This window comes from Kogia breviceps, chromosome 12, assembly GCF_026419965.1.
Source record: "Kogia breviceps isolate mKogBre1 chromosome 12, mKogBre1 haplotype 1, whole genome shotgun sequence".
Lineage (NCBI taxonomy): Eukaryota > Metazoa > Chordata > Mammalia > Artiodactyla > Physeteridae > Kogia > Kogia breviceps.
Window position 1 is genome coordinate 24,146,874 of NC_081321.1, and position 16,020 is coordinate 24,162,893.

At 39.8% G+C, this 16,020-nt stretch overlaps 1 protein-coding gene across 36 annotated transcripts in view; it reads right to left on the reverse strand.

The window, feature by feature from the left end:
* Positions 1–15,476, reverse strand: part of CAPRIN2 (caprin family member 2) — a 41,349-nt gene extending 25,873 nt beyond the window's left edge. For 21 of the 36 annotated variants that reach the window (XM_067009016.1, XM_067009014.1, XM_067009023.1 and 18 more), the window contains exons 1-5: positions 15,122–15,375; positions 13,757–14,013; positions 11,737–11,799; positions 4,263–4,349; positions 272–510 (exon numbers count right to left, since the gene is read on the reverse strand). In XM_067009016.1, coding sequence (XP_066865117.1) covers positions 272–510; positions 4,263–4,349; positions 11,737–11,799; positions 13,757–13,999 — 632 coding nt within the window. In that variant the 5' untranslated portion in view covers positions 14,000–14,013; positions 15,122–15,375. Of the gene's footprint in view, positions 1–271; positions 511–4,262; positions 4,350–11,736; positions 11,800–13,756; positions 14,014–14,961; positions 14,983–15,034; positions 15,052–15,077 lie in introns of those variants that run through there. The other 15 variants (XM_067009012.1, XM_067009003.1, XM_067008993.1 and 12 more) reach the window with 11 other exon arrangements.
* Between the last annotated feature and the right edge of the window lie 544 nt (positions 15,477–16,020).

Genomic DNA, 16,020 nt, shown 5'->3' on the forward strand with positions numbered 1-16,020 from the left:
TTAATACCTACATAAGGTTAAAACTTGATCAGACATTTTAAAAATCAGTGTTACAATAAAGAAGCAGGCTAATGAGATCATTCAAATTCACTTTCTTACTAGACAGGCTATCAACCTCATGAGAGTCTGGGCAGGCCAACGTTTCCAAAGCTGTATGTGCGCACACACACACACACACACACACACACACACACACACACACACACATATGTACATGCTGAAAAGCTAGTGTTACATGTCCTGTTTCAGGAAAATATTTTCATTAACTTACCTCAGACTTTCATTTCTTTCAGGACAGGTCAATTTTGAAAATTTAATGAGGTAGTCAAGTTCTTTTAAAGGCAAATACACTGCACCATTCAAGCCCCCTTTGAAGTCCTTCTGTACATGTTCCTGCATCAAATTCTGTAATACATACTGAACTTGAAGTATAGTGCGAAGCTTTTTCTTCTCAGCCTCAAGTTTTAGCATGTGCTCCCTTCTCTGGGCTTTCTTCTGCGCTTTAAGCAGCTGTTAAAACAAAGGCTAATTAAGGCTGACAACTCCCCACAACCCACACTAGCAATCCACTAGTCTACAAAAGTCCAGTCCCAAAGAGTTGAGATTAGATGATAAATCTCAAATATATAACACTGACTGTGAAACTGACAAGGTCATTTAACCGCCTGCTTGCTTTTGGAGCTAAAGAAGTCACCGAGTACTTAGCTGGTTTGTCTCAGCTAAGCGAAGCTAAAGAAGTCCAAATATGTGACTCCCAACCCCAGGCTGAATCTAGGGCCTCTACTATCACCATGATGAGACGCCAAGTACCTGTCGTTAATGTCCATATTAATCACAAGGTTTTACTTTTCCATATTATGTACACCAAGCCTTTTTAGGCTACATATTTTAAGAAAATGCTTCAGTTTAGTTTGGGTTTTTTTAAAATCTTATGCTCCAGGGCAAGAGTATTCAAAATGGTTGATTTCCAACCAACCAAAGAAGACTGCCTAAAGCATAAGGAATTGAAAACCAAACAGAAATAAAATGTCTTACAAATGAAATGCCAAAAAAACAGCCACAGCAAACGAGGGTTTTTTAAGCAAAACTGAGAGAGATTTTCGTAATAGTTGATCATGGAAACACACATGGAAAATTAGTGGAATGTAAGTTTTCCCTCAAATGAGTGTGTGTGTGTGTGTGTGTGTGTGTGTGTGTGTGTGTGTGTGTGTGTGAAGCTCCGAGTCTACTCTAAATCTTATAACTGTAATACCTTAAAGTCTGATATAATACGTGGGTCCCAAAAGTGGCTTGTCATTTATAAAATACCAATAACAAAAAGTACCATCTATTTCCACTGAGAAACCCAAAAGGTCTTTTCTCCCCATAGGTGTTTTTCTGTTTGTAATGTTTCCATCGTACTAGATATTTCCCAAGGTATGAAAATTAAGATAACAACAAAAATAAAAACTTTTAGATTTTTCCTATAGATGAGTTACAGTACTTTGATTCAGCATCAACATTTAAAACTCTACAAAAGAGACGTTCATAAATCCTAATCAAGACGGGGGTTAAAAAAAAAAAAAAAAACCTCAGGAAAAAGATTATGACATTATTAATTCCTTTCTACAGGGTATGAAAGCAACTTAATAAATATGACTTGTGCTACTACCAGGGACAAGAGACAATGCCTGAAGATAAAATTTTACGAGTGAGAAATGGGCTGGTTGGGGGTTATGTGGGCGAGGGTATTTTCTTCAGGATGGCAAAGGCTCAGAAAAGCTTTTTCCAAGACCTTAATATGGACTTACACCAATAACACTTACCAAACTCAGCTTCTGCTTGAGAGGAGGAAAGACGATAGAGGTGGCAATTCTAGCTCTCCAAGACAGTGGGATTCCCTTGGACACAGATTCATGATGGTATAAGAAAAGGCAATTGGTGCTGAGGACATCTTCAGGACTATATCACATGATTACCTCAGATCTCTCTTTGGCCACCTCCCAGGGTTGGATTAGGTGTTCTTATGGGCTCAGGTCACCCTGAACTTCCCCTATCAAAGTATCTATTACATGAAATGCTTATCTTTTTCTTTAGCTGCATCCCCCTTACGCTTCAGCTCCATGATGACACGGACTATATCTCTGTTGTTCACCAGTATATCACTAGTACCCAGCATAGAGTCTGACACATGACAGGACCTCAAATATTTATCGATTCTATCAGGTATCAAGTAAGAAACATGCTGTCTCCTAGGTCATAATCAGATGCCATGAAAACCACTGACAGCAGCCTATTCTTATTTATGTGGAAACTAAGAAATCAGGTTACTTCTCTTCTTTCAGTTGAAAACTGATTTAGAAAGAAGAAGATATGAAGTAAACTGCTGTCAACCAATAGCACCGAACCATAAAATTTATTTTCTGAACCATGACTTAGAATGATAAACCCCCAAAGGACAAAGCTCATATCATGAAGATAAAGAGAGATGTGGTAGGCTGAAGGCTTCCAACTTTAGTTTGAAGGGAAAGAAGAAAATGTTACACAAACTGCAAAACAAGCTATCATAGAAGAGGTCTGACAAAAGAAAGAGTTTAGTTTAAAAAAAAAAAAGCCCCCAAATTCCTAGGCTGGAAGGTACATCGCTATAAAAATAGTGAACCTTGGACTTCCCTGGTGGTGCAGTGGTTAAGAATCCGCCTGCTAATGCAGGGGACATGGGTACCAACCCTGGTCCGGGAAGATCCCACATGCCAACTAAGCCCGTGCGCCACGACTACTGAACCTCTGCTCTATAGCCCACACGCCACAACTACTGAAGCCCGGGCACCTACTGCCCGTGCTCCACCACAAGAGAAGCCACAATGAGTAGCCCCCACTCACCCCAACTAGAGAAAGCCCACGCACAGCAATGAAGACCCAAAGCAGCCAAAAATAAATAAATCTTTCTCCTTTTTTTAAAATAGTGAACCTCCATAGGTGCCTGGCACATGGATGGTGTTTAAAAAAAGATTTAAACCTAAAAAGAACATCATACATTGAAAAAAAAACACCTGAGTGGAAAATGAAAATTTGATAGGGTAACTCAGAAAAGAGAGTTAACAGAAATTTTTAAGTATTATAAAAATATACTTCAAACCTCCAACCAGAAGGCAGATATAAAAGATCTCTCTTTTTTTTTTTTTTTTTAGCACAATGGACCAAAACTAAATAAATATAACATATGGGGGGTGGGGGGCGGGGAATCAATCACACAAGAAAAAAAATGACTTAAGTATTGTATCTAAAATAGCCTAGAAGTGTTTAACAACTGTGAAACTAACAGAAAATATTATAATTAAGTGATGAATAAGTAAACTCGACTTAAAGTGTGCTATGGATAACAAAGCTAATATCATCTTAGACTTGCATTAACAGAATTATCCAGAAAACAGAAGGAAGTGTCTCTATACTACACTATTTTCCTTTTAAAAGTTAATTAAGTCAGACATCCAGAAGAGAGCAACTCAGAACTATATTTTACAAGGATTAAGATGGTAGCTGTCTTCAGCTTCAGAATGATGTTTTGGGGTTTTTATTTTTTTTATTTGTTCATTTTTGATGCCACAGGAATGCAGAAGAGAGTTTTAATTCGCCAAACAAGAAAATATCCAAAAAGTAGAAAAGGCTATGGAACATGATCTTTAAAGGGCCATCTAACACGAAGATTCTAAAACAGTGAAGAATACCTCATTAATGAATGCTTAAGACCTCACTATTAATTACTGATTAACTCTGTGGAAGAGAAAAGTTTGAGTTGCCAACACAGAGCAACTGAAACAAGCAGTGGGACCAGACTTAACGCTATTTAAATTTAAGATGAACCACAAATTTTCCTGGTAATAACTACCACGCTCTCAAGAAGAGTCTACCAATAATGCTAAACTTACAAGCCTATGTAATATAAATTTTCAAGCCTATATTCTAAAATGTCTTTAATAAATGTATCTGTCAAAATAGTTTTCATTCCTTCTCAATGATTTCCATAATTCCACAGTGAAATAATACACATTAGATAGCTAACACTTAATTCACAATGCCTCATATTCAGATAACATTTGTGTTGAGACTCTAGAAATCTGAAAACACTAGTTCTTCAGAAACTATACTCCACCCCACCTCCCCCAATAAAATGTCAGCAGGAATTAGATGAACAATAACCAAACACCATTATCAGACACTGATATTTTCTTCAAGATCAGTGGTTAAATCAGTTTTAGGAAAAGCAAAGCAAACATACTCACATCTTGGCTCAGTCCAGAGAAGGTTTTCTGAAGCTCCTTGGCAAATTCTAAGTTATGTAGCACTTCTTCATATTTCTCAACTGCTTCCTACCGAATAGGATAAAAAAAATCAATTCTGTGAACTTCTAAGTACAAATATCTCAAAATAAGTTCCTTAATAACAGCAGAGGAGATTTAAGACTTTAGAAACTAGCCATTTACTATACATACCCAAAAAAAGTAAGGAGAAAGTATTTAATAGAAGTTACATAAAGTTAAATTTAAAAATTCAATTGTTTATGCTAGAAATCTGAACCATAATAATAATAATAATCAAGCTGACTATCTATAAAGTCTAAGGTCAGAGAGGCCTGTGGGTTTTAAGAGCACTGAGCCAATAGGATTCCTCTGTCAATATTCATTCACTATACAAATATATTACACACGTAGCACAGTAAGAATCACACAGATGAAAGCAACCTCAAGAAATTTGTACTATGGTAGGAAAGACTTGTAAATAATTACCTATAACAGACAAATTAAGTATTGTGACAGAAACACTGTATTTTTTTTTTTGGCTACACCGTGCGGCTTGCGGGATCATAGTTCCCCAACCAGGGATTGAACCCGGGCCCTCAGCAGTGAAAGTGCAGAGTCCTAACCACTGGACTTCCAGGGAATTCCCTGTAAATTTAAAGAGGGAAATTTTCTTTGAGATTTCACAGATGAATAAAGTTGATAATTAGAGAAGGGGTAGGTTTTTTTTTTTTAAATTGAGGTATAGTTGTTTTCCAGTGCTGTGTTAGTTTCTACTGTACAGTGAAGTAGAATTCCCTGTGCTATACAGCAGGTTCTCATTAGTTATCTATTTTTTTTGTGGGACTTTACCTCAAAGGGCCATTATGAAACAGAACAAGATGGGGAACTTGTCCAATCAGACAAAGGCATATTACAAAGCCTCCATGGTTAAAATAATATAATATTCCACTTCTGGGTATCTACCCAAAAGAAATTAAAACATATGCCCACTTAAAGACTTGTAAGTGAATTTATATAGTACATTATTCATTATAGCCCAAAATAAAAACAATCCAAATATTCAGCAACTGGTAAATGGATAAGCAAAATGTGTTATAACCATACAAAGGAATTCTAGTTAGCAATAAAAATAAATGAATTACTGATACATGCTATAACATGGATGAACCTCAAAAACATAATGGTAAAAAAAATGGTAAAAAAAGCTGGATGCAAGACTTTATTTTATATGAAATATCCAGAAAAGCCAAATTTATAGAGATAGAAAGCAAATAAGGGCACAAAAGAAAACTTGAAGGGGTTATAGAAATGTTCTAAAACTCGATCATTGTGATAGCTGCATAACTCTACAAATTTACTATAAATTATTGAATTGTACACTTGGGTTAATGTTATAATATATTTATGATACCTCAATAAAGCTGTTTTTAAAATAATCTGATAGTACTACGTCTTTATAAAGGTACAGAACAATAGGAACTCCTGTGTACTACTCGTCTTCGCATAAATTGGTACAATAATTTTGGAAAATAGTTTAACACCTTTACTCTGAAGTTAACTATGGGTATACCCTACAACCCAATGATAGGTATACACCCTGAAGAGATCTTACACCTGTATCTCAATAACACATATAAGACCAATCAAAGTAGAATGCCAAAAAATAAACAACTCAAACATCCATCTATTTACAGACTACTACTAAGTAGAGAAAAGCAAATGAAATATAGCTTCTTGCATCAATATAAAAATCCTAAACATAATGAGTAAAAATGATAAACTGAAGAATATACAGTATAACATTTATCGTAAGTTTCAAAAAAGCAACCCTAACAGATTTAAGGACAACAAATAAGTTCTGTTAAAACAAAAGGAAGGGAATGAGAGGGAAAAAGTTCAAGGTCAGCTTACAGGAAAGAGAGTTCTACAAAGAAGCTTCAGTGTTGTTGCTAATATACTATTTGGGTTGAGTAGTGGGTTCTGACACTTGCTTTATTATGCATCGTAACTTACATGCAATACTTTGTTTGGACTACATATTTCTTAATAAAACAGGTAGAGAGGCCTTCCAAATATAGAACCAAGAATGCACAGATAACATAACCATATCATACAATCCTCAAAGGGATGTAAAACTAAAAAGGAAGACCGCTTCATATCTACTCCCAAATGGTATTAACTTTGACTCAAGAAAATCAAAATCAAATGGGAACTACCTCGAGTTCCCATCATCAAATGTGGATCCATCCTTTCTTTCTCTCTTTCTTTATATAGTGGAGGAGATGTCCTCCCACCTGTGCCCTGGATCCTATTCAATTCTGCCTTCATGGGAGATCTTACTCTGATTCCCTCTTTAATGTCTTGAGCCTCTCCCTCTCTGTTGATGCTGAAACCAGCATTTAACAAGTTCAAGTCTCCCCCAACCTAAATAAGAAAAATAAAAAGTGCCTTTCTGGCAACCACGTCCTTCCAGTCTCAGACATATATCAAAAATGCCTACACAGTTTCCATTTCCTCCTCAGCCCTTATCAACCTGAATTGTTTCCACCAAAACTGTCCTGGCTAAAGTCAGCGATGTCAGTCCCTTCCTTTAAACCTATGGATCTTGTATAGCTCTCATTTTGGTTAACTTCTCAGAAGACTTCAACATAAAGGCATCCTCCTGCTCTACTAAGATCCCTTGTTTTTTTTGTAACATTAACTTCCCATTTCTCCAGCTTTTTATTTACTGGCAATTTTTCCATTAACTATTCTCACCTCAGTTTTTAAGCACTTAAAAAGATAATAGGCCCTACATCATAGAGATGTGCAATTTGAATGATTTCATGTTTATAAAACACTCAGAATGATGCCTGGCCCGAAAGTAAGTTCAATATCAATATTTTTAGCCATTATTATCCAAACATGAAATGTCAGATTTCTTTAGCATTCTGTCTTACACTTCTTTTCTTCTTTCTATAACTCTCACCCGTGATAGTCTCATCTTTTCTCATGGCTTCAATTAGCAGCCTTACAGGTGATAGATCTGTAGACTAAACTTCTCTATGCTCCACACCTTCTCATAAATATTTACTAGATATCTCACCCTTTAATGCTTCACAGGCACATTAAAATCAATGGTCCAAAATTGAACTCTTTATCCCATCCTCCCAAAACATTCTTCTCTCCCAGTGTTTCCAAGCCCAATAAATGGTCTTGCCATCCACCCAACTGTTCAAGCCAGAAACCTGGAAACCACTCTTGGTTCTTCTCTCTATTCCTACACAGTACCAAGCTATGTTGATTTTACCTCTCAAATCCAACTACTTTATTCAAACCCCTCTGCAACTATCTTGGTACCAGCTCCCAAAAGCTCTGACCTAGACTACAGGTGTAGCAGCTGAAAGCATCAAGTACCCTTGCCTTTTGCTCAAGCACTCACTTGAGTCTCGGTTCTCTGTTTCAAAACCAGACCTGAATCAAAATAGATATTAAAGTTACAAATGGAACTCTAAAAAACTTCATTAAGACACTTTTCTTACTATTTTGAAGGAGAAATCTGATTAGCAATAGTGAAATCTTAGAACTCTATAGCTTAGTCTCAGCAGGTTACTTAAGAGTTACTACCAAAAGAGGTTACATTAGCTAGGCAATATAATCACACAGATCATAGAAAGCTTTATTTACCGTGTTACAAATATCTGTTGGGTTGAAGAAGAAGTACCAACTGAATTACAAAATTTCTGGCCAACAATACCGAAAACAGTATCAAATCAAATCTATAGTTATCAGCTAAAGCAGTGCTTGAAGTAATAGTCACAGCTTTAAATACACATAGGTTGGGGAAAGGGGAGGAAACAAATTAAGCACTCAGCTTAAAGACAGAAAATGAAGCAAATAAACCAAAGGAAAGCAAAAAGATAAAAGGCATAGGAGAGAGAAAATAAAAGCTGGCTTTAAAAAAGAATTTTTTTAAGATACTAACTTAATTGAGTAAATGAGGAAATACAACCACACAAAGTTAGAAATAAACAAAGTAATACAGAAATAGGCTTTTATAAATAATTACTTTGTCCCAATCTTTGCAAATAATTTTTTAAAACTGGATGAAATATTAGTGATTTTCAAGGAAAAGTTTTTAAAAGTTGACTCCAAAAACAATAAAAATCTAAACAGATCAATTTTCAAAGAAAAAACGGAGAATATTTTCAAAGCACTCCCACCCAAAAAAGAACCAGGCTGACAGTTTGAGAACATTTCAACCAAACTTTAAAGTATTATGGAAACACTGACACCATATTAATAAAGGATGAACAGGCAGAGCAAAGATGTTTAGGGCAGTGAAACTATTCTGTATGTTACTATGACAATGGATACATGCCATTAGGTATTTGTCAAAACCCACAGAATGAGCTGAACCCTACTGTAAGCTAGGGACTTTGATGACGATGTGTCAGTGTAGGTTCAATTGTAACAAATGCACCACTCTGGTACGGAGCGGTGACAGCTGAGAAGGCTGTGCGTGTGTGATGGGGTCAGTGGGGTATACAGGAATTCTCTCTACTGTCAGCTCAATTTCTAAAGCTGCCCAAAAAATAAAGTACACTAAGAAAAAAAGAAGCAAAAACAAAGGCCCCAGAAGTATCTATATTAAGGTAAACTGTATACAGGCTTAAAGAAACTATAGACAAATACAAAATAAACTGTTAGAATCATTATTTTGCAAGATGAGAAATGAACAGAGGAAGGACAGGGTGAAAGAAAAACTGTATCTTTTTTAATATTTCCTGATTTCTAAACTATGCGAATTACTTCCAACTTTAAAAACTAAACTTAGGGCTTCCCTGGTGGCGCAGTGGTTGGGAGTCCGCCTGCCAATGCAGGGGATACGGGTTCGTGCCCCGCTCCGGGAAGATCCCACGTGCCGCGGAGCGGCTGGGCCCGTGGGCCATGGCCGCTGAGCCCGCGCGTCCGGAGCCTGCGCTGCGCAACGGGAGAGGCCACGGCAGTGAGAGGCCCGCGTACCGTAAAAAACTAAACTTAGAGCTTTTAAATTAAGTACTATACTACTGACAACAGTTCTCTCAGGGGTCAGATTATAGATTTTTTTTTCTTCTGACTCACCTGCATTTTCTAAATTTCTACCTTAAGTATATATATTCCTTGTATGAGATGTTATTTCTCAAAAGTACCACTAACTATATACTTAATCACATCTAAAAACCTAACATTCATTTTATATTTAGTAAATCTATATGTAATAAATATTTAAATGCCTACCATATGCTATAAACCATTCTAAGTACTAGGAAAACAACAGTGAACAGACAAAATCTCTACTTTAATGGAACTTACAGTGTAAGCAAAGGAGAGATAAAACTTTACAGTTTGTCAGAGAAACACTTTTATTAAGAAAATTAAAGCAAGGAAAGGAGCAAAAGAGTGTGAATGGGGGAATGGAGGTATGGTATTGTCAGGACATGCGTTACTAAGATGACCTTCAAATAAAAAGCTGAAGGAGGTTGGGAATGGAACCATTTAGACATCTGGGAAAAAAGCATCCCAGGCAGTAAGAACAGCACATGCAAAAGCCCCAAAGTAGAAGTGTGGCTGGGATGTCTGAGGACCAGCAAGGCGGCCAGTGTTGCTGGGATGAAGCCAGCAGGAGAGACAAGTGCAGGAAATGCAATTAAGATGTAAAAGGAAGTGGGGAGCACACTTCCTAAGGCCTTATAGGACATTTTGCCACCATGACGGGCACCTGTAGCGAGGGACTTCTGAGCAGAGGAATGCCCATCTGACTTGTATTTGAAAAGAATTACTGAGGCTACTATGTTAAGAATAGACTTGGAGAGAGCAGAAATAGAAAAACCTGTGAGGAAGCTGTTACAGTAATGCAGATGAAAGGTGACGTGGTGTGGAACAGGAAGGCAGAAGCAGAATTTATGAGAAATGGTCTGTTTCTGGGTGTATTTTGAAGGCAGAATTGACCAGACTTGCTGATGGGCTAGATATGAGGTATGAGGAGAAAAACAAGCAATTCTCCAAGGTTTTGGGCAACTCCATCCTTCTAATTCATCAAGCCATTAACTGACATAGTGAAGGTTAAAGGAGGAACAGGTTCTGGGAAGCAAAATGAAGTCAAAGATGTCAAAGACAACTGGACATAAGAATCTAGAGTTCAGAGGACTAATCTATTGGCAATATAAATTTGGCATTTGTCAGGATATTACTCAAGAAATCCAAGTTAATACTATAGAAGCAACATGTAGTTGTGAAGGCAGTAATGAAATGCTGAGATTAAAGTTCACCTGGCTGGAGCTCTGAAATATCGCATATCCTCGACATTTCTTACAGAGCTATCATGAGAACCACCAACCTCCCCACTCCCATCCCCTATATGTCCCCAAAGTCAAAAACACTACTGTAACAGAACATTTCCTCCAAGTTTCATCACTTTAAAAGTTATTGAATATACCAGGACTACTTAAAAACAAAGCCATGTTGAAACGCTGCAATGTCCAGCTAAGTCCTTTCACCAGCTATCTAAGCACATCATTCTCCGAGCTCAGACAATTCAAATCTGTGCCTCAGCAAAACTGTAATTTACTACATCACAAAAATCCGAGGGCAGTGAAGAAGAGCCAATATGGCAAGGGAAAAGCCCTTGAATACCAGGACCTATGATTCACAACCAAAAATTTTAGTTAAAAAAGATAAAAGACAATAGATCTACAAGCTAGATCGAATAAGTTTTAGATTAATTTTGTCCCCATCTTAGCCAGGAGATGTGATCAGGTCAAAATGGCAAACATCAATAAAGCTTCTTTTATATTTTCCATATTGCAAAAACTCTCCTTCACCACATTAGATAAAATTTGCAATTACCAGGTATACCATGGGCAAGGTAAACAATATTTTTTAATGTGGTAAATAGTAAATATTTATAGTAAGATTTTTTTTTTTAAGTCCCAATATCTATCTATCAGATAAACATGCCTCCTGAGAAGGAACATGGCAATTCAGGATAGAAAAGCAGGGAAAAAACCATCAAAGGAATTAGGGGGGAGCAACCATAGAAAACCAAGGCAAGCTGTAGTAAATATTCTTTTGTATTTCAGAGCAGAGAGATGTTAGGTTTACAAAAGTAGAAAGCTAGATGATTCCCTGCTCTTCTCCTTTAGTCCACTCTAGTGAAAGGTTAATTTAAATCCACACGTTAACTCTTAGTGATAGTCTACATTTTCCCTCTTATTTGACAACACACACCCCCATCCGTACACCATCTACTAGTACAAAAGAAGTAAAGTCAAAGCTATGAGATCTAATAGGTGAAGACAAAGTCTTTTGAAAAATCCAGTGGATTCTCACTCTTCTTTTTTAGCCTATCAAATCTTTGGTCTCCCCCAAATTCATCTAGAGTTTTACTAGGAAAAGAAAATCAGTAGGTCTGGCCAAAGGATTATAAACCACTTACCAACTGGTCTGGATTAAGTTGCTCTCCATTTTTCAGGCGATCCTTGTAATCTTCCAGTTTGAGCTACAAAAGAGAAACTTGTATCTACTACAACCTGATATAAAATTCTGAAACAAACGAAATACCAGACTGTTCCTTATGGAAACAAAGTTCTTGAAGTTAGCTATCAATAAGGATAACATTTTACGGTGAGGCAAGCAGCCATTGTAGATGAGTTCCAGTCAGGGAAAAAAATATTACACACTATCAACATTACTCTGGAATTACAAAAGTTAAGCAGTAATAAAACCCTTTTCTCTTAATGGCCTCTATAATTAGACTACGTGACACACAGGGATTTAATCAGTCATATGCTCCTAACCCAGTGGTGCTCAATCAGGGGCAATTCTGTCCCCCAAGGATATACGACAATGTCTGGAGACATTTTTTTGGTTATCACAACTTGCGGGATGGGAGGGAGGAAGAAGGTGCTACTGGCGTCTTGTGGGTAGAGGCCAGGGATGCTGAACATCCTACAGTGCAAAGGACAGCCCCCCACAACCAAGAATTATCCAGAGAAGTCCTACTCTAACCTCATACTGAAACTGTTACCTGTTGAATTATGTAAGCATTTGTTCAATAGGGAACTTCCTAATCAAGTACAGAAATGTAAAATACTTCTTTTCTAGAATTATAGTAGCCTCAACTTGAAGCTATTTTTCATATAAAATCTGATATTTAAGTAAACAGATGACAAATTAATTGCATTTATTGTCCACATAATAATCACATGACCCTTTATGGTATTCTAAAAGCAATGTTTAGGCTCCTTCCATATTGGGTTGATAGCTTTAAAATGCTTTTCCAGAAGCTTGAAACAAATGTATAGGTACTGACCAGATTGGTATTCAAATTAAAGAGGCACTATAGTTAAGCTGAAGAGCATAATTGTACATATATATGCAGTTCCTCCACCTGGGTTAAGACATTAATGGGTCTCTATCAATAGATCCTGCTTTGACTAATTTCCCACAGTGGCAGGGAATTTGTGCTGACCCAGGCACACTCACCTTATCACACTTGTGACCAACTGCATGTATTCAAAAGACAACTGGTGAGAGCTAGGGCTACAGAGAGGCTACTAGTAACTGGCTCTTCTTCACTACCTTCCTAGTGTGTGTGTTAGTGGGGGGGGCGGGGCGCGAGGGAGGGGAGAAGGGGGGAGGAATAAAGAGTCACCCAGACTCTTAAAAATCTCTTCACCCTCCTCCATTAAAAGCAACTTTCCTAAGGTTTAACTAGGTCTTGGCATAAAAATATTTAAGAGTTCCTAGGTCCAGATAGTTATTAACTCACCTTACTATCACAAGCAAAAGAGAATCATGACACAACAAAGCTACGTGCAGTACCGTTTCACAGGCTACATGACTCAGGAAATGAAGAATGATTTGGATCTTTACATCAGCATTTACTGTAACGTTAGGCAGATTATAACCCTGAGTATCTTCACAAGGCTCTCTACAATGCTTTCACCTACCAATCTTAAACTATCACCTAGCAACACAAAAATTAGTGCTAAAACATTTTCTGGCTCTACCATCATTAAAGCTTCCAAAGACTGCAGCAGTTATACTGCAATATCAACTGCTGCAGAAAGTCACAAGGAAAACAACCTAAAAAATTCAGACTATTACTCATTTATGAAAAGAAACATTAATACTACACTCAAGGAATTAATCTGATGTAAAGTAGCCAGCTCTTCAAGTATTTCAACAGTAGCATGCATAATAATTTTACTATGAAGAATATTTTTATTCAGTTATTCTGACAAATCAAACAGAAAGTGTTTCATATAGCCAATATTTAGCCCACTTGTACATTTTAGCCAGCTAAATCTCAAGGTTACTTAAATCTTTAGAAAAAAAATCTTTAGGAAGAATACCTATGAGCCCTGAGAGAAAGCAACCATGCCAGTTCCTTAACCCTTATTTAAGATGGTGCATATACAGGGCTGGGAGAAAAAAAAAAAAAAAAAAGTTACCTTCTTTTTCTCGATGTTTCTGATTTTGTGTTTAAGGCATATGAGTCCATTATCAATATATGTCTCATATGCTTGGGAAGGAGAGGCAGCAGAACTGAGAGCAGGCTGCAAGGGACTCGTGGCCCGCTGGCTTTCCCCATGCTGACTGTGGTTCACTTGGGGCTTGGCTGACTTCATATTCCCCTCCTCCGAATGGCCTGAAGGTGACTGGTAACCAAAAGGAGATGAAGAGAGTTGCACCATTGAAACAGATGAGGCTGAAAGAGGGAAGAAAAAAAATAAGTATAAAAGTAAATTACGACTAGAGGCTTTAAATTCCCTGAAAAGTCTAGATCCACGCCCTCAAAATTCTCTTCCACAGCAGTGAGCTCAAAACCTAATGATGCTTTAAATACCACACTTCCATTTCACTACCTTGAAGGCAATTAGTGCCACGCACTGGCGCCTTTACGTAGGCAAAAATCTACAATATGGGGGACGTTTCCAGAAATTCAATTTCCCACATAGGGAGGAAGAGCCGCTAATCAAGCAGTGGCTTCAGAGCTGAGGGCAATCCACATATTGAATAATTTCTATGGTCAAGTGATGACACACAAAAAATAAACCTTCCCCATCGGGACAAGGCAGCCATTCGAAACTCTCTACATTATCCCTCACCGCCAGCCCCGACCCCAATCACTAACAACGACTTTTAAAAGAAAATCCCGAACACACACAATTCTTTTAGAGCTCTCATTCACTAAGTAAAAAGAAACTTCTTGAACAAGAATGCTAACTTCCCTTTGATTGCTCTGGGGCCTATAAGGCAAGTCCGTCACTACTGGACATCTGGAGAGAGGTACTCTCTGAAGCTGCGACCGCCCCGAGTTGGTGTTCAGCTTTGTTTAGACTCACATCCAACCGGTTTAAGGGCTCATCCTGGCGAGTCTTACACCGCCCCGACCGTGACCCTAGCTCCCGCTCCACCCCCGCGCATCGGCGCTATTCCCCCCACTCCCCTTGAGGAGCATCCCCAAAGCAAGGGCACTACAGGCCCCAGGCAGCCGGCGCGGATCCCAAGCCCCTGCAGGGCCCGGGCGAGAGGCGCTTCTACGCGACGGGCCCTCAGCGCCCCGAAGGCAGCGACCCCCCGCCCTCCCCACAGTCCTCCGGACGCCAAAGCACACGGCCGGGGCCACTTCTGCAGGTGCCTCTAGGAGGCCGACCTGCAGTAAGACGCACGGGCCACCTGCCCTCCAGGGCCCCTCCCCGAGGATGCCAAGCCGCCCCTGCACTCACGGCGGCGGCCGCCCAACCCTGCCCACCCACGCCGGCCGGCCACCTGCCCCCGCGCCGCCGACCCTGGCCGCGGCAGCCAGGCTTCACCTCCGCAGGCCGCCGAGGCCGCTGCCGCAGCACGGGCCCGCCTTCGAAAGCCGGCGGGAGCCAGGAGAGCTGCGGAGGTGGACCGGCGCCACCCCGCACTCGCGTCTCCTCCTCCAGTCTCCTCCCTCTCCCTTCCCAGTCCTCGCTGGCCGAGTCTGCGGCGCCGGGCGCTCAGCCGACTTAGCCGCTCTCACCTAGGCCCGCCCTCCACCCCGCACGGGGCTTATATCGGCGCGCTCCGCCCCCACCAGCTCTCCCAGCCTCGGGCCGCCGCTGCCTCCTCCTTCCGGTTCCCCGGCCCTGCAGCCGCCGGCCTCCGCCCGGGGGCCGTTTGCGCCAGGCCCAGCTGCGGCGCGAAGTCGGTCGCGAGAGGGCGCGTTCTCCCAGCGATTGCGCAGATTGCGGGGCACCAGGTGGACCTGCTGAGTCGCCGCCGGGAGCTGGCGGCCCGCAGACCCGGCAGCCCTACCCGACCTTGCTGATTGCATCCAGTAACAATTGGATGTGCGACCTTGAACAGGTGATTTCCATCGCTCGAAAAGCGCAGCGAGCCCTTTGTCAGTTAAACCGAGCTTGAGCCTCTGGTGGTTTAGGTGGGCACTCGTGAAATGCAGGGATGCCTTTGCCCCCCAGATTCCATATGGGGAAAAATCACCGTTTCCTCAGAAAGGACAGCATGTAAGAGCAGAATGACCCAAACCAGCGTTGCCATGAAAACGGAGTGGGTGACTCCGCAGCCTTCAGTAACAAGATTTTATTTAGGCTGTGTCATTTGTTGCTTTGAAACAGATTAATTCGTTGTCACTCAGAGAAAAAGCTGATAAAAATCTTGGTAAGGTTGCATCAAACTAAGAGAAAAGGCTGGAAATACATCAGTATTTCTGAAGGAAGGTATGGTG